The 26,340-nt window shown below is 35.4% G+C and overlaps 4 protein-coding genes across 7 annotated transcripts; 3 read left to right on the forward strand and 1 right to left on the reverse strand.

Annotated features, from left to right (window-relative positions):
- LOC18792466 (ethylene-responsive transcription factor ERF021) lies at positions 1,545-2,640 on the reverse strand. The gene has a single exon (XM_007223523.2). The coding sequence runs from the start codon at positions 2,475-2,477 to the stop codon at positions 1,956-1,958; it is 522 nt and encodes a 173-aa protein (XP_007223585.1). The 5' UTR covers positions 2,478-2,640; the 3' UTR covers positions 1,545-1,955.
- LOC18790777 lies at positions 9,236-13,124 on the forward strand. The gene is made up of 5 exons (XM_007226055.2): positions 9,236-9,631; positions 10,062-10,176; positions 10,287-10,368; positions 12,347-12,398; positions 12,828-13,124. Exons 1-5 carry the CDS (start codon positions 9,275-9,277, stop codon positions 12,888-12,890), a joined length of 669 nt encoding a protein of 222 aa, XP_007226117.1. The 5' UTR covers positions 9,236-9,274; the 3' UTR covers positions 12,891-13,124.
- LOC18794054 (ankyrin repeat-containing protein NPR4) lies at positions 14,612-19,230 on the forward strand. 4 transcript variants are annotated; one of them, XM_020554769.1, is made up of 7 exons: positions 14,612-14,910; positions 15,511-15,834; positions 15,973-16,014; positions 16,273-16,743; positions 16,908-17,057; positions 17,314-17,762; positions 18,407-19,230. In XM_020554769.1, the coding sequence occupies exons 2-7, from the start codon at positions 15,573-15,575 to the stop codon at positions 19,019-19,021; spliced, it is 1,989 nt and encodes a 662-aa protein (XP_020410358.1). In that variant the 5' UTR covers positions 14,612-14,910; positions 15,511-15,572; the 3' UTR covers positions 19,022-19,230. The 4 variants fall into 4 exon arrangements, with proteins under 4 accessions (XP_020410358.1, XP_020410357.1, XP_020410360.1 ...); XM_020554768.1 differs by having other exon boundaries at positions 15,532-15,834; XM_020554771.1 differs by having other exon boundaries at positions 14,613-14,910; positions 15,532-15,834; positions 16,276-16,743.
- Positions 19,428-25,945, forward strand: LOC18793042 (protein ABHD11). The gene is made up of 13 exons (XM_007227662.2): positions 19,428-19,882; positions 20,240-20,356; positions 20,503-20,529; positions 21,173-21,263; positions 21,646-21,689; positions 22,400-22,498; positions 22,855-22,912; positions 23,030-23,082; positions 23,184-23,285; positions 23,768-23,833; positions 24,261-24,382; positions 24,717-24,888; positions 25,529-25,945. The coding sequence occupies exons 1-13, from the start codon at positions 19,760-19,762 to the stop codon at positions 25,583-25,585; spliced, it is 1,131 nt and encodes a 376-aa protein (XP_007227724.1). The 5' UTR covers positions 19,428-19,759; the 3' UTR covers positions 25,586-25,945.

Raw genomic sequence — 26,340 nt, forward strand, 5'->3', positions numbered from 1 at the left:
TTAATTACAGTATTCGTTAGGTGGATAATGTTCAGTCACATTTTCTTGACTATTAGTATTATTATTATACAGTCGGGGAGCCAATTGAGGGGAATACGTATAAGGGAAGCATAGTAGAACCTACAAGTGCCCATTATGAAGCATATTGGCCTTGCTTCTTTTTTTTCCAGTAAAAACCACCTATAGCAAATTCTTGGTTAAATTCAGATGGTGAAAATATAGGCGAAAGAGGGTGATTATGTAGCTTGATAGCTCACCAAGTTATGAGAAATAACCGACATATACTACTATCAAGTGCAAGCTCCACTTTCTTTTTTCATGTTATTTCACGAGTGTAAATTGCAAATTGAAGGGCATATGGGATAGTAATCAACTGTATCGCATCTTATTAGCCTCAATTGCAGCTTATATGTGTTTATTTCACTCTAAATCTACTCCAAAATGTTTTATAAAGCCAAACACACTCAAATTGCAACAAACCAGTTTTTTTTTTTTGGTTGAGTGTTGCTAATCGAACCCTAAAATTAACCGAGTACACCTTATGATCTAAGTACATTCTAATATTTTAATCAAAATGTAAAATTAACTAAGTACACCTTATTTAACTACCAAGAATACCTCAGATACACCCTAATATATTCTATCACACAACACCCTAATACCAATCTTAAATTATATTTCTCTTTTTACATGAATTCGTTCCCTCTTTTTAGATTTTGAGTTTGCATCAAAATCTCTAATTTTATAAGCTGCTATGGGAGTAAATTTAATAGAGCAACCTCATAGTATGGGGAAAAATAAATACAAAGAAAAGGTTTAAATGTCCATGCAAAAATTATATATGTAATTTTTGTATGAATCATCCCAAGATTTTCTTTTTCTTTTTGGGGGAATTGAAATTAATTCAGAGCTGGAGAATTTGGTCAATTCCACCATTTGCGTAGGGTGCTACCTTGAAGAAATTGATGATTCGGAGACGGCTGACGTGAATCCATTTTTGTTATTTTCATCGAAGAACTTGTAAGTTTATGAGCCAGCTATTATGACAGTTTGTAAATTTTGTTATGAAATCATTTCTTCAAGTCAGTAAATTGTTGCATTTTGACCCTTCCTGCACATATATTGCATCACTTTTCTTTTGGACGAAACAACCAGATTTTCTTCAATTGATAATAATGGCTGATATTTGATTAAGCAGAATATAATGAGTAGGATGTACTTATTAAAATTATATTTGTTTCACAATTAAATTTTTTTTTTGTGGTCGTTTTATATTAAGATAAATTAGTAATTCAATAAATTATTTGATTGTAAGTATGCTCAGTGAATTTTAGGGTTTGTTTAGCAGCACTCTTTTTGCTTTACTCAGTTAGATTTAGTTCACCGATTCAAATACCCACTCCCATTCCAATTACCATTTTCCGGCATTTTAAATACTAAAATGAATCTCCGTAAAGGACATGATGATTAGATTAACAACACAATATTCTCTATTAAAAAAAACAACACAATCACAGGAACCATATTATAAATACAAAAATCAATGGAAAGTAAGATCGTACGTACACTCTTATTATTAATTCATTAATCTGAATGACAAATTATCCATTACATCAAATATATAAACAATGGAGAGAAAAAAAAATTAAATCACACAACACTCTTAGGAAGCTGATGTAAAAAGTAGCGAAAGAGTTTGTGGTCCTTGCAACGACACAAAATCAACAACACCTACTACGACACTAGTACTATATTTTTTTTAGGTCAATTCAGTAGTACTATATATTATTATTTTTATTTGAAAAACAAACAAAATAATGAAATTGTGGAAGACTTATTTGTATAGGTCAAACTACGTCCCACATAATTATAATAACGAAAATAATTGTAATATTATAATTAATTTTAAAAAAAGTATTGTATATCGTTTGTCATTTGTACCTTGTGAATGTTACCTAAGGATCCCAAAGAGAATCATTTTGCATATCCTCCCACTGATCCTCAAAGCCACCAGAGAACATCATAGACTCAGACATTTGCATCCACATCTTGGGCGAGTCCAAGGGTGACTCGTTAATGGCTTGAATTTGACTCGGCGACAGCCTCACCGTGACGGGGCCCACGTTCGAGCTGGAGCTCCCAGCCTCATGAGCTTCAGCGGCGGGGCTACTTCTCAACCTCAAGGCTGCTTCATGTGCTGCCATGCGAATGTCCTCCGCATTCGAGCTCGCGGGGCGAGGCAGGCTGTTCACCAGTTCGGGGAAGTTGAGCCTCGCCTCCCGTCCACGGAAATGTAATGCAGCAACATCATAGGCGGCTGCTGCCATCTCCGGGGTTTCGAAGCTGCCTAGCCAGATTCGGGTTTTGGTCCCGGGCTCACGAATTTCGGACACCCATTTGCCCCATTTTCTCTTTCGAACTCCTCTATAGGAGGAAGTGGCAGCTCCATAGGCATTGCTAGAACTGGGTTCTCCCATGCATGCACAAAACTGAATTGGAGAAATATTTTTTGTTTTGTTTGAACTATGAAGCAATAAAAGACATTGGTGAAAGATTGCGTGATCCAGATGAATTTATAGATGTGAATGCAATGATTTTGACTGGAATTTGGTCACATAACCTGAAAGCAGTGTGAGCTTCCAAGTAGTTGCCCAAGTGCAAAAGACATACGAATATGTGTTTGTGCATGCTTGCAAATTAACATATTTCTCTTCTCTAATTGGTTGAACCCTTAAAGATATAATCAGAAATTAAAATTTAAAATTGGGGAATGGAAGTTCATGATCAAAAGATTGGGGATTATTTTAAGCCAAATTTGGGGAGGATTGAGGCAGAGCACCTAAAAAATTAATGGATAAAGAAACTTGAGGATTTTGTTCCTGTTGAAGACGCGGTTTGAACCCAGGTGGCATGAGATTTGGACCCCACTGTGATCCTTTGTCATAGAAAGCTCAGCATGGCGACTATGAGATAAACCAAGATATTTTATAAAGTTGATTTTCTCAATAAATAAAAAGCGATATTGGAATACAGCCGCATGATATAATTTATACACGTGTTTAATAGAGATGTACATTTAGTGACTTGTGATTTTAGTGATTAACACGGAAACCTCCCAACCACAAAGTGTACATTTTTTTATTGGGTACCAACTCAATGGCATTATATCCAAATGAAACCCATACGTGTGCTAATTTCAGGTAGATTAGAGTCTTTCTTTAGAGTAAAACAGCTGGATCAAGCTTCAATAATGATATATTGATAAAGAAAGCCACGTTATACAGTTATATATAATAACTTTAAATAATCAACGTCGTCATCAATCTCTTCTAAACCTTTGTGAGATTAATGCACGCGATGATATTGATGTATACATGTCTGTATATAATCTCCGCTACGTGTATATATATTTTACGTACATGTTGATTTTTTAGAGTTGTGTTTGACTCCAAGAAAAGAGTGTATCATTTCTTTCCACCCCGTTATGTCTAAAAGACGCTTAATATACCAAGTCAAACAGTTCACTCATCACTATCATCTCTCCCCCTTTTTTGCTTCGCTATTTCCCATATACTCTATCACGTCTCTCTCACCAAAATCGAAACCCATGATTATTTTGTGTAACAATGTTATATCTTCAGATTTGATCAAAAGTTTCGTTCTCATTGGCTTATGTCTGCTGCTGTCGTAGGCTTAAAGCAACTTTGATTCTCTATCAAAGCGTGATCAAAGCAAAGCCGTGATCTGCAGTTTCAATTTCAATTTTTATATGAACTTAGTGTTAGGACAAAGAGCATATATATGATGTGATTTCAGTTTGCAAAGGAGAAATCAAATATTTTATTATGAAAAACTTGGGTGAAATAAACATATTAAAGTATGGGAAATAAAAATATGAATTATAGGGCTTAAATGATGTAGGTAGGGTTAGGTAAGGACGTGAGTGGGTAGAATAGGATCATTATGAATGTCTTTAGGCTTTTTTTTTTTTCTTTTTTTTTTTTTTTGTGTGGAACCTTGTTCCTTGCATGTATGTCACATAATTGTAAATGAATACGATTATATGCATAGTTAGTAAATTCACATATAATATTCTTATTATTCACGTAGGTATGCATTTTTTTTAAAATATTTTAGTTTATGTACACAGTCCCAAAGACACGGTAATTATAACTAAGTCCTTGTTTCATCAATAAAAGGGATTTTCCTTGTAGTGTACGTTTCTTAAACTCAAATGTTCAATATACATAATATAAACGTATATATTTATTTTTCACATATTATTAAATATAAATTTAAAATTTAAAATTTTAATTAAAACCAATATTTTTTAATATATTTAGAGTAAGTAATATTTATTATTGATGGGAAAAAGTACAAAGTTCAAACAATTAAAGTACTGAATGTGGGTAAATCTTCTCCAAACGTATTGGCATAAGACATAGATCCATACCAAAAACTTAAAGCTAAAAAGAAATAAAAACCTGACAAAGAGATACAAAACACAACAAACTATTAAAGAGTTTTTGACAATTATTAGATAAAAACAAACTAAGAAGCAATGCCATATCTCCACATACTCTCGGCATCCCAAAGAGATCCATAGGGCCATATTGGCTAAACCCAAATCCGACACAACACAACAACGTCCACAACTTGCACCAAACCCATATCGAAGGCTGACAACTTGAGCCAAATGCTTGTGGTAGTTGTGTACGTGGGCTAGAAGATAGCGATCGACTATCACGAGAACAACGTTTCACAAAGACTATTTTCACACTACAAAACCAAAAAAAAGAAGATCGGAGAGCAGAGGCGAAGGGGTAAGGTTTTTTCAAGTGATAGTAAGTAAAATTAATATTTAAATATTATATAATAGCTGAAATTTTCACTGTATTTTAAAAAGTTTTTCAAATACTATATCTATGTATTTTTTTTTCTTTGTTTTTTCCCCATATTTCACTAACTATAATTATGTGCGAGCAACATGTGTCTTTGCAATCAAAAATTAAAAAATGACGGAAATCATAATTTGATCATCAACCGCTCTTAATTGTTGCAATGACTTTATTGTTGAAAAAAAATATTTAAAATTATAGGACCGAAAGTGAAAACTGCTCAAACTATGGGGCGAAAAGTTTAGTTTGCACAACTACTACATTTGAGGTGGATTATCTAATTGACCAACTATTTAGGTCAAAGCCACATTTGACAGTTGTCAAGTGGTAATGATTAAATTCACAAGAATCTTTATTAATCTTAGTATAGTATGATTAGGCCAGTTTGTTAGAATAGTAAGTCTGCTCTTTTACATCTAAGTTCAAATTTCTTTTAAAAAAATTGATTTAGAATAATTTACACTATAACTTGTATTTATAAAAAAAAATAATAATCTTAGTATAAGAAGCCTCATCATAGCAACAATTCATGATGCATTTATCTATACTCTACAAAGCATAGAAATTTTCTATTACCCCAAAAAAAAATAAACCCTACAATATCATGTGGGTAGGTCAATTGCTATAGGAGGGTAATTTCGGTGACGTCTCACTCTAAGTAGGTAAGAAAGCAGCTCCACCCGTTTGATCATGGTTTGACTGTTGGTGAATTTTTGACATCAAGATTTTAGGTAACCATGCCAATCGAATTCTTTTACCTTCATCTAAATTCCATCACTGAATATAATTATAAAAAAATTAAAATTTATAACTCATTTAATCACACACTCGAGAAACCGACTTCGATCAGCCTTCAAGAGATGGTTTATAAGTCAATTCCTGGTCATCATCTTGGTTCACTGAATGAAAGAACAAATGCTGAACACCGACAACTTTGGCTGTACCAAAAACATGATAAATAACTTTACATTAAAAAACATGAAAATTAATTAAAGATTAGGGTTTTAAAACATAGATTTGGATTCATAAGCTGCATCTACATCCCGTTTCATTGGAAGGGGAGAAGGTACCAAATTGATTGACCAATGTTTTGGTCATTATTATGTTAAGGACTCCTAGGATTAGATTAAAATAATTTTAATTAACGAGTTTATAATTGGGTAATGAGGAAAACAGCTGCAACGCATATATCCAATGAGTTAGACTTAATTAAATACTTACAAATGACATTATTTTACTTTTGACTCAAATGAATTAAATAGCAAAAGATCGATTGGCAAGTGTTTGCATTGCAATCTTTTGGATTTGTGGGACAAAAAATTGTCAAGTGCCGGTGGCTAAAGTCAAATTGCACTCTTTGACTGCAGTCAGACAAAAATTGATGGAGACATAATCTTTGGAGTGGAAAGGAACTCTGGAAGGATCTTGCATGCTGGCCAGTCTGACAAGCATTATACTTCAAATTAGTCACAACTCAACTCAGGAAACAATTGAAACTTTAATTCATATTGCTTCAGATTTAAGAATGAGACCTAATAGAGTTCAAGGTAATATGTGTAAGCAAGTTTATAGCATGGGAGGAGAAGGCCAAAAAAAAAATACACACACACACAGAGGTTCAGACAGGCATGTTTTTTAAAATTATAATGATCAATTTTTGAAGGAAGTTGAGATTCCACTTCAAAATAAATTGGTAATTGGGGAGTAACACAACTCCTTATAAACCTAGGCTAAGTCCCTGAACTACAAACACTTTCAACACGCCCCCGCATGTGTGACGAACTTTCAAGCCTAATACATGGATAACATATATTGGGTGACGTGGGAGCACATGTGACCGTTAGGCCTAACATGTGAAGCCTTGCTCTGATACCATGAAAGAAGTTGAGATTCCACCCTGAAATCAATGGACAATGGGAGAGTAGCTCAACTCCTTATAAATCCAGACTAGATTGCTTGACTACAAACACTCTCAACAACTCTTCTTAATGCTATAACACATCGGTATGTTTCGATGTTGAATGAAAACTTGGATTTTTTCTTAAGTGGATAACACTATGACTATTAAAAGCACAAACTCAGTATAAAAGTACGACTTAGATATCTAAGAATCTACTTCACATCCTTACACTGTTTGCATGAATTACCAACCAAAAAAAGAAAAAGAAAAAAAAAGAAAAAAGAAAACGCCATTTACGTGTGTTATGTACTATGATCTTGAGCCAAACCATAGTATACATTAGACTACCTAATGGGTGAGGGCTATAGCATCATAGTAATATTTTTTTTCCTTTTTTTTTTTTTTTTTGAGTTTTTTTGGAATATCTGTAGGACTTTGATTTCAATAAAACAAGAAACGACTAGTAAATGAGGTAGCGAATGGCTTTGTTCCATGTTGAACCGCTTTTGTATCTTCTTGATATACCTTTTTTGTGATAACCACAACTTCCTATGCTTCATCATGGGAAATATGAGAATCTATTTTGGAGTCCCAATCCATTTCATAGCAAATGACTTGTTCATCTTTTTATTAAGCTTGCTACTCTTGTTATTATTTTGACATACAATCAGGACTTCATCAACATAAAGAAGAAGTATCATGAACTCGCCATCATAAAATATTTTCACAAATAAACAATTATATGAAGGTGTTGTTATATCCATGCTCAACCAAGAACTCAAACTTCTTCTGCCATTGTATAATATTTGCTTTGGTTCATATAAACTCTTTTTTAATTCATATAAACTCTTTTTTATTTGGCATACTAAATGTATTTTTCCCTTGACTTTAAATCATTTTGATTCCTCCATGTAAATTTCTTATTCGAAATCATTGTGAAAAAAATTTGTAAATATTATATATATATATATATGTATATTATATGATATTTTGGTCCTCTTGGTTACTTTGTCACATATTGTGAGTTTAAACTTTTATATATATTTTGTGCCTCTTGGTTACTTTGTCATATAAAATTCTGGCTTTGTCATTGTTAACTAAGTTGGCTAGAGCGGATATGCTCCTCACTCTACACTCGATGAATCCCCCTCCTCATAATTTAGATTAATTTAAAGCAAAATATTTTTATTTGTATATAAAAAAAATGCTAGTGTCAAATGGATGGACATGTGTCAAGATATTAGATAGAAGACATAGAATTTGACAGCAAAAAAAGAAAAAAAAAGAAAAAAGAGATCTGTACCCAAAATAAAAACATAATGAATTAGTGAAAGTATTTATAGCATGCTTTCAATTTTTACTGAATACAAGGGCCAACGGGTCTTCACACACACTATCAAAGACGGAGCCACAGAAGGAGATGAGCTTGAGGAAGAAGAAGCGTACTGCACTTCTTCTTCTTTTTTTTAAAAAAAAGCTCCCTGAGCAAAACAATGTCGTTTTGGCTAAGTCAAATTTTTTTTTTTTTAAATGACCTGACCAAAACGACGTCGTTTTGAGCCAAATCATTTAAAAAAAGAAGAAAGTTTTCCTTCACCTTTCCCCCACCCCTCAAAGCCCATCTGATAATCACCCCCAAAAAACCCCCAATTTCTATTATTCTCTCTTCAAACCCTAACCCTAACCTCCCTAATCCCCACTTGCTACAGTGCCATTGCCGTCGGAGTTATGCTGCTGTCCACCACCTAATATTGCACCACTATTATTGTTTTTCGGTTAATTGGCATTGGTTTGCTTTGAAATTTTACTAATTAAAATCACTAAAAAACATAAATTGAAAAAATGACAGATTGAAATCATTCAAGTATATTTGTTCAAGAAAGGAATAACATTTGGAAGATAAAAAATAGATAATAAAAAAAATCCTCTCTTAAATTTTCTTCGGAACATTTACACCATGAACACATGAGGTTCGGATCTTGAATCCATCACTGCACACTATACCAGTACACCTTCGAACCTTCGAACCTGAGACCAATGATATTGAAATCAAAACCCCTTTCGACAAAGCCAGACCCCATAAACTATGACATGCCCTTAATAGGTTCAAACAAAACTAGAGCTAAAATGAATATAAACAAATAAAAACTTATTTGGAGTAATGACGTGGTCCATCCATATCAATAACGCCAACCAAATTTTTTTCCATTGGCCTCCATGCATTTGGTAAAAACAGATTACAAAATTCTAGTGTAATAAGTTTTTTTATTTTTTCTCATTTTAGAACGAAATTCTAAACTATTAGCAGGTGCAGTATTCGAGTGCTGACTAAATAAGACCCTCTATTCCAGTCGAGTCCAAGGTACTACCAAACATGGGCCTAATCTTTGACCCAAAGGAAACGTGGGCCTAATAATTCTTAATAAGATATTAGCACAATATTTGTGTAGCTGCGGTCATCAGCAAAGTACCAGCCATGCTGCTGACGATAAACTCTTCAGTCTCCTCCTCCCTCCTCATCAAATCTCCTTCCATTCCAATCACCACTTCCAGCTTCCCCAATTCCAACCCAGCAACTGCCGTCAGAACCCCAAGATGGAACCCGCAGGCTCTTCAATTTCGGGTCTCGTCGTCCGCCAATCAGACAGTCGAGGTTGCATCACCGCCGGAAAATGTCGGTGGAGCTGATTGCGCGACGGAATCTGGAGCGGACATCGTGAGGAAATTCTATGGAGGAATAAACGTCCAGGATTTGGCTTCTGTGGAGGAGCTCATCGCAGAGAAATGTGTGTACGAGGACCTGGTTTTTCCTCGTCCTTTCGTTGGCCGCAAGGTACTCTTCTGTATCTGTCATCGGCTTCTCTCTTTTGTTATGCGCTTGCTTTCATGGTTTATATTAGATTTTAGTTTAAATTTGAAAATAAAAAAAATAAAATGTTGTAAATTGGCAAAATTCTAGCACTGAGTTGGAAGCTGCTTGTATGTATTCATGTATCACATGCCGGCTTGTGGATTATTATAACAACAACTCTATTTGTACTATTTTATTAGATTTTAATTTTAATTTTTTATTTAAAATTTTTTTATGTGTAGATTGGGTATGAAATTATGCTCTAATATTTGTAGTAAATGGATACTTTGTAAGGATATTATTAACAGTTTTATCTACTGCTAATTGAATCTGAAGGGTTGTGCTTGCAAAACTTAAATTGATATTTGCAATTTTAAACATTATTGGTAATAATAATTCAATCAATGTGCAGGATATACTTCAGTTCTTTAAAAAGTTTAACGATTCTGTTGGCAAAGACCTTCAATTTGTTATTGATGATATATCCACGGAGGATTCCGCAGCAGTTGGGGTGACATGGCATTTAGGTATGTTGATGAAAATTAGAGTATGTTTTTCATCTCTGCCATAGGATTTTTTTTTTTTGGTCGAACTCTGCAATACGATTATCCGTACTGAGAATAGGACATATTTTCAGAATGGAATGGGAAGCCTTTTCCCTTTAGCAAAGGATGTAGCTTTTATCGGTTGGAAGTCGTCAATGGCAAGAGACAAATAATGTAAGGATACCTGATTATATTATTGCATGAACATTCAATTTCGTTCCTGAAGATGAGAAAAGATCTTGTCCATTATGCTTCTGATAGTGTGTGTTTTTGAAATTTTAGGTTATATCAATATTTTGGGTTGAAAACCAAAATATTTTGATTGTGAGAGTCCAATATTTCAGAATTTTTTTCCTGTTACTTCGGTATTTGTTGTTCAGAAATTGGTTGTTATTGCTCTGTTCTTGTACTTTGAGATGATATTCCTAGTCTAACTTTTGAGGTTGCATTTAATAAAAGTTTCATTCTTCTCAAATTTTAAGCGGTTTCTTTCCATGAAGAAAAGAATCCGTAAATATCAAATTCATGCAGTTATGATTAGGAGTTTCAGCATGTTAACTATTTTTTCAGTATAGGAAAGAAGATGTATCTCATCTAAAAGGGATTAAATAGAAATGTACACATTTTTCTCTGAATATACTTAAGTTTCTTCCTTTGATATATGCCCCCTTAAACAATCCTGTGAAACATGAAGCGCAAACAATTTTAGATTGCACGGAGTATCTGATACGGATATGACCCCGATATGCCTCAACATGTATCTTTGCATACTTTCTAAATACGTATCCAATTGACTTTTTGAAAACTCCGGCTTTTGGATATGGAGTGGTGGTTTTTGGTTTCCTTTGAAAGGAGTTTTGAGGGTAAATTAAAAGGTTTATATCAGTATGTGCACCTCACATTCAAGGTCCATAGAATTTTACACCAGCCCTACAACTATTTTTTCTGTTATCTTCTTGGTTCGTGTGAACTATGCTCAACATATTCAATTGGGTTTATCATAAGTATTTCATTTATTAATATAGTCTTTATGAATTTCAGCAATTTAGATATATATAAAAACTTACATACTATTTGAGTATAATTTCCACTAAATTTGGTTCTTTCTATTTCTAATTCCAACACATCCATGTAAGCAATTTAAATCAATAATCACAAGCACATGAACACCAATATTTTACATGGTTTGTCTACCTGTATACATGCATTCAATCCTGCATTCCTTGGTTGAACCTAAACACTTCATTATATGAAAATATTACAGGTTAACCGCAAAAATTTACAATCCTAAATGTGAAAATCAATTTTGTTCACATTTGGTCTGAAACCTTCGCTCAATCCTCCTCATAAAACTGAAATCTCAGAAGATGTAAAGGTTCTCTAGACTACACTCCTCTAGACTCTAGAGTTATATAGGAGGAGCCTCTGTGCATGTCCAAGTGTGTTTAACTACATATGTGATGGCCAATTGAAAAACGACAATAGAATCATGCCAAAGAGGAGAGAAGATCACCCCCTTTTCTGCTAAAGCCTTTGTGCCCCCCAAAAACAAAGGCTCTGAGACTTACTCTCACAGGAACTTTCTCTAAAAGCTACAAGGGTTTATATAAACATGAGAATTACTATCAACTCAGAAAATGTGTTGAACATTTGATTTCCTACCATCTCGGTCGATTGGGGTAAGTTCTAAATCGACGCCAAGGGTGTAGTTCCTGCAAAACCCGTAATGGGTGGAATAAGGTATTTTGGGGTTTTGGGAGGTTTCAGTCTACTGGCAGGAATTCTCTATCTACTCTGTCATCTTGATATGCTAGGCTAGTCTCACCCAACTGGGTCTTCATATCATGTTTAGCGAGTCTATTGAACTCGAGCCAAGCTTGTATCTACTAAGTTTTCCTGTTTTGACTCTACACTTCTTTATTCATAAAAGTTCTAGGTATGATATAACATTTCAAATTATGTTTGGACTATTGTAGACCTAGGCAAGCTTATACCTACCTCAATCTTAGCAGTACTTCACTAGTAGCAAGCTCATTTACTTTATCAATATTATTTCTTAATTTTGTTAGAACATGCCTGCACAATGTTCCATTTTTAAATATGTTGAGTGCAAGAATTTTGTTGGTAGACTAACTTTTCCCTTGTAAAACAGCTATGGGCGAGATAGTGTCGAGCCTGCTATCAAGCCTGGGGATACTGTGTTGGTAAGTATATTACAAATGCTTTAGATGCTAGGTGCTACCATTTATTGGTTCGGGTGACTCAAATGAAAAAAGGATAAAAAAAAAAAAAAAACAGGAAGGATGAACATAATTCTCTCTCTCTCTCTCTCTCTCTCTCTCTCTCGCAATATTTGAACCAAAGACCTTGTTTGCTTTTAATTGATAGATTTGTTTTTACTAAACAGTCAAATACTAGACGAGGTGTTATTATTTGCTTTTAATTGAATGGATATGATGATATCTCTTCCCTGTTCACGTAAACATTTAAATATATCTCCAGTGTGGTTGTCCAATTTCTAAATTTCCTTTTTACCTAATGGACACAAAAATTAAACATTTGCTGAAATTGTAAAATTAGAATTGGTTCAATTACTGGTTTAATTTTCTCTTAAATTCGTATTTGATTTACAGGTTGCGATCAGAGGTGTGGCTTGGCTTCTTCGACAGTTCCCTCAGCTGGCTGACCGGTTTTAAAGTAGTTTTTTCCACTCACTTTTTCTTATCTTACAGAGATATATACATAATCTACAGTGGTCTTGTATGAGCAAGCAAAAATGTATATACACAGATGCACATATATATTGTATCCACATGTAAGTATGTTCACTTACTTTGTTGCCGATCCCATTTACATAACAATGGTCCAATTAAAGAAGGCATAATTATTTGAGGAAAAAGAAATTTTTTTGTTTCTTTCTCCATCTATTTCTTCTTATTCGGTGCTGCTTCTTTTTTTGGTCGTTTCCTTCCTACTTATTTTCAATTCTATACTTGTGTGCATTCTTGGTCAGATGTTTACATACAGGAGAGTCGCACCAAAGATCAAATTTTGCATTTTCTGTTTATCCCTGGAAATCTTGGTTGGTGTTGAATGTTCAAAGTGTATTTTGGTTAATTGTGATAAAATATGCTAATCAAAAAGAAAAAATTTGTGTGCACTTTTCGTATCATAAACTGTTGGCTGTTGTCACTCCCACAAGAAACCGATTACAATTATGACATGTTTACTTATAAGTAAAAGAAACAAGATAAACAAAGAATGTGAATAAGATCAATTATTCATTCCTAGTTAATCTATTTCGTCTCTTCCTATTAAGTAAACGTGGACCAAAGTTAATCAGGAATGGAAATTAATTCATCTCTTCTTATTTCCATTACTTGCGTAAACGTGGACCAAAGTTAATATTGGCCAATGGCTGAAGTTGAGAGTGAGAGAGGTGATATACGTTTGGATAACGGAAAAAAAAAACGTGAAATGTGATGTTTTGGAATTTGGATTAATTACAGCGTACTTGAGTTTCAAGGTCTCTTAATTCACATTCAATAAAAATAAAAATAAAAAATCAATTTATTGAATTATGTAGTCCTCATACCTTCTTCACTATTGTCTTAGCCATTAAATTCTGTCAATTAGTTCAGCAAGGATGGTGCTTGCGGGGCTTCATACTAGTTCAGCAAAGAAGGTGCCGAACGACATGCTTGAAGATGCTTATCAAAAGGGTGTCGAATGGCACTAAGGATATGCTGATTGACATAAGGAAATGGAGAACAACAAAAGCCTCTTTGTGCCGATTCATATAACGGCGCCAAACCCGAAATTGGACTAATATGTGAGATGTGTGTGTCATCGGCAGGCAAGTGCCCTCAACATGTTTGTATGTGCTTTTGGCAGGCAAGTGCATTCGGCAGATTAGTGTCTTCGGCAGGTGATTATGATTACATAGTACAAGTGGTACTCATACAAGAATAAAGAATAAGAGAGTTGTCTCTTTTTTTGTGTGGGAGAGAATTCTCACTTCTTGTAATATGATTGATGTGAGACTTCTTCACTTTGCCTATAGTTTCTTGGGCAATCACGATACCAACACAAACGATTTTAAAAGATGAAAATTCGAATGCATAAGTAACTGCTCTTCACCAATATCTATCCACCCCTTATTTCGTCAATAAGTATCAACCCCTTACTTCGGGCCGGTCAATAAGTATCAACCTTTCACTAGGGATAGAAATTGACAATATCATATCCAATCACGAGATATGTGGGGTCTACTTCAATAATTCGCCAACAGACACATCCCCTTAACTAGGGTCCCACAAGGCCCCGCCCACAGGACTGAAGAATTTCTCCAAGTCGACACACGTTTTCACCGATCACAGATTTCTTTCATTATTTTGGCCTGCACTTGACTTTTTCTTAGACAATGACTTCGGTTGATGCAAGGACTGGTTTTCTGTATAGTTCAGTCAAAAAACTCAAAAGCACCTGTTTCCAATCCAAACCACTTACTTTGAACCCACGACATTTTCTCTGACTTCCATTTATCTTGTGTTTCAAAGTAATTCCGTTGACACACCATGAGGATTATTTGCTCCCGCAGATAGTGCTTCAATAATCTGCAGCACTTCCATCGAACGTACTTTTGGGTTCTGGACTTGGCAGATTCTCCAAGGCCCTCGAGCTTGTAGCATCTAACTTGGCTTCAAGTTTTTAGAGGTAAATATACTTTGGAGAACTGGTATATATCATGCATGATATGGTTTTGATATTTATATTAATAATGCAACAATTAAAGTAGCATTATTTGTGGAGACAAAATTAAGAGTAATTTGTATGTACATAGTTTTAAAATCTAATTCAGCAAAATCACACAGCTTGTTGAGCCATACATTTACATTCATATATTCTATACACGTTTCTTGGTTCACAAAGCTTTCCGGAGCTGAAAATTCTTCCTTGCAAAACTGTAAAACAAATTAACATAGAAAGGGCTTCGTGAAATTTAGGGGTCACTGTATAGTGTCATCTATGTAAGAATCTTTCGACCGTACGAAAGTTTAGCCAGATTTAGAGATCCTGCTTTGGGATACGGTCTTGCAATTTGTTTAATTATGTCAATAAGTTGATGATTGCGTGAAGTGATGAAGCAGATGAATTTTCTTCTCCTGTCAACACAAGGTAGGTATTATTAAGTTCTCTCGATCCTATTCTGTGAGCAGTTGCTGGTTTGTTCTTCTCCTTCTGAGCTCTATTATATACTGTCCTTTTTTCAACTCTGATAATTAATGATTATGCCATTTTACTTGTTATGTATAGTTCCCTTTTTTCCATATTTAGGTTCTACATTTTTTGCTGTGAGCCTGTGACCAATAAGGAGGATGATGACAGAAGTGGAATCTGCACATGAAACACATGGGTCATTTGTGAGCAAGGCTACAGGTCATCCATTGCCACCACCAGACCACGGGACACCAGTTATAGCACTCTTCAATAGTTTTCGTCAACCTCAAAATTTACAACCCGTACCGGCAATACCACCCAAACTTGGTAAATGGGATCAAAGTGCTCCAGCTCAAGTACATACAAATGTATTCACTGAAGTATTAAGAAAAGATCAACAGGATGTTACAAAGATACTAGGTAAGTGTGAGCCTAATAAAACCTCAATGTTTTGAGTCCATTTCAAGTACGTTAACGTTCTTGTAGTTTTGTTTTGTTTTGGATGTACGAATCTTATCAGTGGCTTTTTTTGCTTTGCGCTGCGAAATTGTGCTACAGAAACACCAAGCCAGGATGTAGCCAATAACGTTCCTAATTCAGGTGATCCTCATTCAAACTTCATTTCATGCACATTAATTAATCTTCCAACTTTTATAAATGTCAAATGATTCTTATCAGGATTCTTATGTTGATCGATATTTATTGTCTGCGTTTGATTATATTGGCAAGGTATATATAGAATCTTCATTCTAAAATATATAGTTGGGCTAGTTAAATTGCTAATAATATGTAGTTCTTTTGGGTGAATATTCACTTGGCATGTTTAAAGCTTGTGTGTCCTGATTGTTTGGGTCTTAGCAGCGTTGACAAACACCAACCTAGTTCCCTATGTCATCCTACATCTTGCTGCTCTCAGTGGTGACTGGGATATTGCTAGAAACTTCTTGCAATCAAAGCCACAAGCTGTAAGGGCTAAGATCACAAAGGGTTCAGAAACTGCTCTTCATATTGCAGCTGGGGCCAAACGTACAATATTTGTTGAAGAGCTAGTTAAATGGATGACATCAAATGACCTCGAATTGAAGAATGATGTGGGAAACACCGCTCTTCATTTTGCTGCTGTATCCGGTATCAAAAGAATCGCTGAGGTAATGGTGGACAAGAATCCAACACTACCTCAGATCCGAGGTATCAAAGATTTAACACCTCTCCATATGGCCACCTTGCTTGGGCACAGGGAGATTGTTTGGTATCTATACGATAAGACAATTTTGATGGACCGTGACCATATGGGGCTTCTTATTTCTGCCATAACAGCAGATCTTTATGGCAAGTGTAGTATATATATATACCTTTATCTTGGTTCCGATAATTTATTTCCTATGCATACTGTTTTCTGTTGAAACGAATAGAAAAGGACTTTGTATTAGGGTGACCACTATTGTCATCTAGGATTTTATTTTGCGTTCGTGACAATTCTTTCATGGTAACAGATGTAGCACTGGATATAATTCAAAAGAACCCTCAGATTGCTTTTGCTCGAGATGAAAATGGAGAGACTCCACTTCATGTAATGGCTCGAAAGCCTTTAGCGTGTTATAGTGGAAGTCAGCTGGGATTCTGGCAACGATGCAAAGGTTCATGTGAGTAAATTACATTTTTCTCTTGACATGCTATCCTGCTCTTTTACCCCCTAAAATTTGTTGGATGTTTCTTAAAGTAGATCATATGTTTCTTACTGAGATATCAATAATTTATGGACTCATTATTGACATGTTATCGGTACATTATTCTTATGTCCGTCATGCACAGAATCTCAACATATATATTTAATCTGAAAATCTCCGCATCACATAATCGTCCTTTGCTGATAAAAACATGGTTTGCTGTTTTATGCAGTACTCCCCCATACAAAGGCTCCTTACGGAAAAAAGTTAATGTATATGCAAGCCACTCAACTTGTGAAGCAGCTCTGGGAGAAAATTCTGACCTTAAACAGCGACTCTGCGATAAGTGATTTAATTAGAACGCCTTCCAGCTTATTGTTTACTGCTGCAGAGTTGGGCAACATTGACTTTCTGATCATACTTCTGAGATCATACCCTGGTCTTATTTGGCACGTTGATGAACAAAATCGAAGCATATTCCACACTGCAGTGATTCACCGACAGGAGAAAGTTTTCAATCTCATTTATGAATTAGGTGGTCTAAAAGAATTAATAGTTTCTTATAAAGATAACAACAATAATAACATGCTTCATTTGGCTGCAAAACTTGCACCTGTGATTCGACTAAATGATGATACCGGGGCGGCTTTGAAATTGAGAAGAGAGTTGCTTTGGTTTAAGGTGATACTTTCCCCCTCACTGATTGCTTTTAGTTAATTTTTCGTAATCTGTCATCTGTGTTATTGGAATTTAGTTTGCTCATGCCATGCAGTTATCTAACTCTAAGGGAGTGATTGGCTGGTACTAGATACCAATGAACAATGCCTGGTACACTAAAGTTATTGATCATAAACCCACATAACATAAAATCAATCTTAAAGATCATCAAGTACCAAGTACTGTGTATTGGTAACTAGTTCCATACAATCTTTATCTTCAAATTTTAAGTAAAAGATTGACTTTAATTTTTTAATTAACTGGAAGAGAGGATTGAACTTGGGACCTCTTCTAATATTGGGAAGAGAAGTAGCACTAGACTAGCCAATAGCTAGTGGATAAGATGAACTTTTTGAAAGAGCGTTGCTCGAATCGTAACTTGATTAGTTGTTGTGATGTGAAACAGAGTCCTTGGACTATACATCCATTGATCAATGCCATTAGTCCAATACTAGCATTGGCACATAATGATTTCTTATTCTTTAAAAAATTAAGATTTAAATTCAAATTTACCTGATAGCTTTTACTGAGTTAAGTTCGTATTATTATGTTGGATACTAAATCCAATTTTGGTATTTGTCATACTGATACTTCTCACACAAATTTAGGAAGTGGAGAAAATCGTCCAGCCATTGTATAAAGAAATGAGGAACTCCATTGGGAAAACACCTCAAATTCTATTCACTGAGGAGCACAAGGAATTATTACGAGAAGGAGAAGTGTGGATGAAGGGCACTGCATCATCATGCATGGTTGTTGCAACGCTCATTGCGACTGTAATGTTTGCTGCTTTCTCCACTGTCCCAGGTGGCAACAACAATGACACTGGTATTCCCATATTCCTTCAATCAAGGGCCTTCATCGTTTTTGCCATATCCGATGCTGTTTCGCTCATCTCCTCCGCGGCTTCCATCTTGAGCTTTCTGTCCGTTCTCATGTCGCGCTATGCCGAAGGAGATTTCCTCCATTCGTTACCCAACAGATTGATCGTAGGGCTTGCAACTCTATTCATCTCCATAACTGCCATGATGATCACATTCGTTGCCACAGTATTTATTGTTCTTGGCTCCGAATTTCATGGCATAAAAGTCCCAATTGCTTTGGTTGCTGGCGTCCCAGTTGGTTTCTATGCCTTGCTACAATTTCCCCTTCTTGCAGATATGATCAATCATGCTTACATTTCAAGAGTATCTTTTCGTCCTTGCAACCACCTTTTGCACTAGTTTTCGTGTTTAAATTAGTGAGCAGCACTAATTATTCATCGCGTTTGTCTTAATTTGTGTCTTTGTTTTTACAACTATGAACCGAAATTCATGTTTTGCATTGAAAATTTTTAAGTTGTACGAGGACTATGGATGAAAAGTCAATCGACTCTAAATCGATATATATAAAAGGAGATGCAAAGAATGGTAAAATTTTCAGTTTCGAATCACTTATAGGAAGAAATACCTCTATGCTTCTTCCCAAGTTCATTTAGAATCATTCTAAACAAGCTCATAATCACTTAAAATGGTTTAAAGTGATTTTATGATGCTTCTTTTCTTAAATAATTTGGGCATTCCCTGAATTACTATCTTTTTTTTTGTTTAGAAGTTTGAGAATGAATATGAAATTGCATTCCTGCTCACACATATGCAAACCACCAACAATACACCAGTCGAGAGTGGACCCAGCATCAGAGGCCCATCCACGTGGCACGATTACAACTCTCGGTGGGAAGATCACAGCTCAGCAGAGCCAAATAGGCAGTTTGGTCATTTCCAGAGCACTTCGCAAAAAACGCAAAACCCAAACTTTTGACCCAAAAAATAAAAATAAAAAAACCAAAAACTGGTTCGCGGGACACCGACCTGCTTCCTTCGGTGTCTCCGCCACCAGTTCCCTCTCCTTCTCTTCTTTGGTCCCTTTCTCTCCGCCCAAATTCCTAACATTTCCCAGCGCAAAACGCCGTCGTTTCTACAATGGCGGCGATTTCGAATCTTGCCGGTTGTAGTCACGGCGGCAGCTCAGTCAATTTTGGAGAGAGGAGGTTAACGTTTCGACCAACTCCCGCATTGAAGACTCGGATTTCTTGGCCATCCAAGGTACTTTCCACATTCATATGACTTGAGTTTCAGCACATTTATATGTATATATATTATGATTGTATATTTCATCTCAATTATGTAAATATATGTACAGAAGTATTGTTAGACTGCCCACTTGAACAATGCTACTTTGCCAGACTGAATTTGAACAATTGATTGAGCGAATGGTTGTTTCCCAAGTTTTAATTGTTGCAATTATTTTATTTAAATTTTTTGTGTTTTTTAAGCAGAAAAATTGGATCACAGACTTTCTAGTTATCTTAAGACTTGTCTATGTAGAAGACCGAAATCTGGTTTAATGGTCGCTTTTTTTAAAAAAAACAAAAAAACTTCTTTACCTTCTTCTTGTTGTAGAATCCGTTAGCTGTTGGTCACTTGGGCAAGGGACATAAGAATTCTGGTGTTCGTATGGCATTAGTTGATGAGAAGCTGGCTAGAAGCGGAGATTTGCCCAAGCCTTCTGACATCCTGGTATCTAGAACTGCTTGTTTCACACAATGAATTCAAATAAGTTGTAAATATTGGTTCTTTTTCGAATGTAGGTTATGTTAGTCTGAACTTTCAGATTACTTCAGAGAACTTTTACCTAAGTAACAGTAATATTTTTTTTTGAGCAGGCATTTGATCTTGTTCAAGGAGCACTTGTAAGTCTTTGTATTCTGTAATCTCCTCATAATATGATATGTAGTGAGTTTATGATTGAGAACTTGATGCCACTGTTGTTTGAGATTATAAAAATTGGAGTTCGGCATTTTGAGGAATAGTTATCAGTGAAGAATTGCATTTTCAGAAAAGATTGGATGCTAATAAAAAAGGGAAGTTTTTTAAAATAATAAATAAAAATTCAAACATGAGCCATGAAAGATTGGCTAGTAAGCACAGGAGTAATTGCTGGGGTCTGAACCCCAGCTCCTTTGGAAAGTTTCTTATCCGATTAAATTTATTTTTCTGTTTCACAGCAATGGGCAATCTAGTTTACAGAGGAAATGACATCCCCTCATTCTTCTTGGCAATTCAAATTTTAAAATTACACATCACAGTAATCTATTCTATCATGCTGCACCTTAAGTTTTCAAATTGATTTAAAATTACATAGTAACCAATAAGGGTCTACCTATTTCAATTTTAAAAAAACAACTAAAAGTTAAGGAGCAATCTCATATGCACTAGGGCTTGTCAGGGAATTTAAGAAGTCATGAGGAGGACATGGGAAATAGCTTATTTTTCTCAGTATTACTTCATTGGGCAATGGGCATAATCACATATCTGAATAGTTCCAGTGTGCAGGTAAAATGGAGTTCAGTTACGGACAGGTCATTACCTGAGCCTCCAACAGCTGTTTTTCTGCATGGTATTCTAGGGTGTAGGAAGAACTGGGGTACGTAGGTTCTTTTCACTTGCTAATATGTCATTTTACCTCCACACTTCTTCAAAATTAGAAAAGAATGATGGGAGGAACATTTTTGGATTCACCTTGGTTACTGGTCAATGCCTTGAAATTGTGAATCGAGTGCATTTTTCTACTCCTTGAAATTGTGTGTCTTGGATTCATTTTGGATTCATCTTTGCTTTCTTCTATTGTTCTCCAGTTAAAGCTCTCCTTTTTGTACTCTTCCATAGCCTGTTGGCGTTTTCTCGTATGTTTCTTTTCCATGCCAGATCTCTGTGTTATTAGCAACAAGGGGGTGATAGTGGGATTTTCTATTTGTTTCCTGCACATAAATAGTTTGGGATTCATTACGTAATTTCTGATATTGCAGGAACCTTTACGAGGAGATTGGCACAAGAATTTCCGACATGGCAGGTATCATCCTTTTGCGTTTGTACTTTCACTTAGATTAAATGGAACGTGTTTTATTTGATAAAGGTCATAAAATTTATTTTCCTTACAAAAGTTCCATTCACAACACTCTGGGATGTTTCCTGTGCAGTATTTTGACCAATTGATTAACCTAAGTGATGTTAATGATTAAACCATTATGCATTTAATTTTACGGGTATTATTAGTGGCCCCCTAAATCCATTGTGATTCTCTAACGACCCAAAAAAAAAAAAAAAAAAAGGGCACCTGGCTTATTTTTCAAATATTCCAACCCTTAGTTTTTATTTAAATTGTTTTCTGGTCCCTGTGATTGTTACAGTCCACCTAAAATCCGAGAGCCAAACCCTTAATCAGAAGCTGTAAAATGGCAATTCTACAGCTTAAAGTATACAATCCTAATGCTAAGCCCTAAACCATTCTAAACCCTACACTATCAAATCCCCATAACTCCTAATAATCTTTTAAAAAAAATTATTTAAAAACAATATTGTAATTTTATCTTTTGTTAAAAAAAACAAAACGAAAATCCTACAACTTTTACCAGTGATTCTTTAAGCGTATTTGCTGTTTCATCTATTGTCATGTTCATTATTTCTGCTTGTAAAGCATGTTTTTAGCTATATTGCACATGACATTTTGGTATTTGGACATGGTGAGAATCTTACTTGTTCCTCTTTTTTTTGTTGGCAAAGTTTCTGTTAGTGGACCTGCGGTGTCATGGTGATTCAGCATCAATTAAGAAAAGGGGACCCCATACTGTTTCTTCCACTGCTCTTGATGTCTTAAAACTAGTACGTGTTTCCTGAGTACCTACATTATTTTTGAAGAACAAGTTTGTCCCAATGGTCAACATTGAATATATTTTTCTATTTTGAAGTTTCATTTATAGTTGTGAATTAACATACTTGCCTGTATTTCTGTATCATACATACTTGCCTGTATTTCTGTATCATACATACTTGCCTGTATTTCTGTATCATACATACTTGCACACAACTTTATAATTTTAACATGGCTTGCACGAATCGTGTTGTATACACAGCATTTGAACACCTCCAATGTATGTTCGTATATTCCTGTCTGGTACCTTCCCATGCTTGAGACACTATTTATGTCTTCCGTAATTTTGTTTCTTCTTCCTTTCTAGGTTCAACAGCTTAGATTAACACCTCGGGTTCTAGTTGGCCACAGTTTTGGAGGGAAAGGTAACTTTGGTTAATTTGGCACGTTGCATACCTTTGCTGAGAGTGCTAGTACGACAGTAAATCTACACCTGCTTAAAATGGATCTGATTCGTAATATGCTTTCTAATTGTCATGCAGTTGCCTTGAGCATGGCAGAGCAAGCTGCAAAGCCTCTTGCACGACCAGTCAGGGTAAGTAATGGCAATATTGAATATGTCGCGGAATGTGTGTGTCTGTGTGTCTGTGTCTGTGGACATTATCCTTCTCTTCCTCTTACCAGTTGATTGTTTAGGTTTGGGTTCTAGATGCTACACCTGGAAAAGTTCGTCCTGGTGGGGATGGGGAAGACCATCCAGAAGAATTGATATCTGTCCTAAGCACATTGCCACAAGAGGTGAATCCATAATCAAACGTTGTTTCCTTCTTTCTTAATATTTTTGGTGCCTGTTAGAGTCAGTCCTTTTATTTTGTTTATTTCTTAGAGGATTCTTTTATGATTTATGATCTTTTGTATGCTTTCTCAGCCTTTTTTTCTAGTCTTTCCTCTCTCTCCATTTAGAACTCTAACTCTAATTTATATAAGTCAACTTGTTATCAGATCATTGTAAATCGATCTGTTGCTCTTTCTTTGGGTCCTATTGAACAAAAGCTACATATTTTGTTAACATTTTATTGTAGAAAGAGAGGGGAAGGGAAAGGTGGTGTGCACCTCCCCTAGTTTTCCAAAACCCAAATAGGGTTTCAATCTCACTGTATGTTGCAGAGACAATTGTTAATGTGTATCGTGCCAAACCTCATTTGTTGAAAAAATGCTTCTATCCTCATTTCTTTCTTTCTGTGTATGATTTTAATTCTACTAATTTTTCTTCAAAGCAGATTTCCTCAAAGCGGGATGTTGTGGATGTTCTAGTCCGAAAAGGGTTCTCCAAAGATGTGGCACAGGTATGTCGAACTGTGAGACATGCTTTAATGTACTAATTTGAAGTTTGGGCTCTGAAACTTGTATGTATTGATCATTTTGTTTTTTCACCCACAGAGAATTATCGTAATTTGTTGGCTGTTTTGTCATTGCCTCATGTTTCTTTATTCATTGTGCCAATCTAATTTTCATGCTTAGTAGTTGTGTGTTTTTTAGTGTTCCGCTGTCTTTAGCTCATTATTTTTGCTGACTTTGGGGAAAAAGATGTTGCTGATTGCATCTAATTCCACTATTCTCTGTCTCTGCTTCCCAGTGTTTAATACAAGATTGTTCACTTGTGCCTTGCGGTACACTTGATTTACTTATTTTCTTTGTTTTTTCTTTCTTCTTTCATGCTTTTGCTGCCTTGAAGATTTTATACTATGTTGTTATATGTTGTTTCATGTGCAGTGGGTGGTTACTAATCTTCGACCAACTGGTCCTCTTGGTTCATCACAATCAACCTTCTCATGGGTGTTTGATCTCAAGGGAATTTCTGAAATGTATAGATCTTATGAAGAGACAAATTTATGGTAATCAGTCCATTTCCTTATTTTCGTGGATTCTTGTCATATGTCACGTAGTAGGCAATACCTAGCTGCTTAATATCTGTTTAATCGTCATAAATACCACCTGCTTGTGCAGCAGAGTCTGCACTGGTGATATTCTGCCATGAGTGTTAAACTCGGGTTTTGGTTGAAAAATCAATTATAGATGTACACCAAACTGCATACTTTTCAATCAATATTCAAATATTTAAAAAAATAAAGGAAATTCTCATTCTGAAATTGAATGTGCTTCATCTTTTTCCCAATATTTTGAATGTCAAGTTTGCAACTGGCCCTTATTTGATTTGGATCATTGTAGGAAAATTGTTGAAGATGTGCCTCGAGGTGTCCATGTGAACTTTTTGAAAGCAGAAAGGAGCTTGCACAGATGGGCTCTAGAAGATCTCCAGAGGATTCATGCTGCTGAGGAGCTTGCTGCTGAAGAGGCAGCTGGAGTTGAAATGCATGTCCTTGAGGATGCAGGCCACTGGGTATGTTGGTTTTACTGTTTGAAGTTAATCTACTAGGGAACGAAATTTGTAACACGTGTCTCTGTATGCCGTCCATGCATATATGAGATATTGATCGCAAGATAGATTAGAATCTTTAGGGGTCCCAAAGAGTCAGTATTGGATGCCAATCCATTTTTGGGATTTCTTATGGGATATTTGGGTTTATTAGGCTGGTGTTTGTACGAGTATGGGGTTTAGGATTTTAGAATTTAGGGTTTGTACGGGGCTACATTGGTGTTACTGTCATCCAGGAGTAACGACAGTGACAATTAGATCGGCACAATGCCACTGAGTTGCTTAGGGACAGCTAAGTTGGTCAAACGGGCACTAAGTTTCAATTAGCAGAATTGGCAGGGAGCTTTTATTACAAAAAGTATAGCTGAATGCTTATGGAAATAAAAATATGCATGAGGGAGCCATAAATTAAATGCCTCGGAACAAAAAAGATATAATTTCTATTCGAAACTTAAACAAAATTAGTCACTCCCTTAATCAATTGAAATGTCAAATTGTTCCAGTTCATTAAAGAACTGAGAGACTCTGCTTGAGGGATAATATTAATTACACATTATTTGTAGCACATTCGCACAGCTGCTCATGTTCATTCTTCCATTTTCAGGTCCATGCAGATAATCCAGATGGGCTATTTAAGATTCTTTCCTCTTCTTTCCAGTGAGTCAAAACTTGAGGCAGCTTTAGCATGGTCTTACTTGATCAGCTCAGACATAGCAGCATTCTACTGACGGATCACTACACATCGTTTCCATATTTAGTCGTTCAAAGAAAACTGTGTCTCCATTAAGTGATTGTATACATCTGTTTGTTTCACATTGATTCTTGTATATCATCGCTCCGCTTTTCTTTTTCTTCCTACCTGGTCCTCCGTCCCCTGTTGTCGCCGTTCACAATCAGTAGTGGGAGGAGGGTTTATGTAATTTCAAGTTCTTTGGATTGGCTAAATGTAAGTATGTATCTAAAACCGGTAACTCTTGACTTGAGTATAAATCATTACAGAAGACTAGTTTGTTTTTTTTTTTTTTTCTAAATCTTACAAACTTCTGTTTCTATACCAAAACAAGTTTTGCACATTCTGGAATTATTGTCAAGACTTCTAATGACCGTGTGCCGTACCATATTTCTAAGGCCAAATTACATTTTTGGTCTGTCATTCCGGTTACGGTCATTTTAATTTTGGTAATTCAAGTAATGTAGTTTTGTTTAGGGAACAAGTCAGGTATACATGGCACACCTAGCTTATATATTTTATTCCTTTCAATTTGGTTCAAATTTTCAATATAAGCTGGCACTGTATATCTGTTTTAAGCTTTTAACTAGAAAGACTATACAATAAGAACTGATACTTAATGATGGAAAGCATGTGTTTTGTGTTTAATAGGTCATTCAAAATACTAATCGACAAAAAGCATAGTT

The sequence above is a fragment of the Prunus persica genome, chromosome G1 (assembly GCF_000346465.2).
Source record: "Prunus persica cultivar Lovell chromosome G1, Prunus_persica_NCBIv2, whole genome shotgun sequence".
Taxonomy (NCBI): Eukaryota; Viridiplantae; Streptophyta; class Magnoliopsida; order Rosales; family Rosaceae; genus Prunus; species Prunus persica.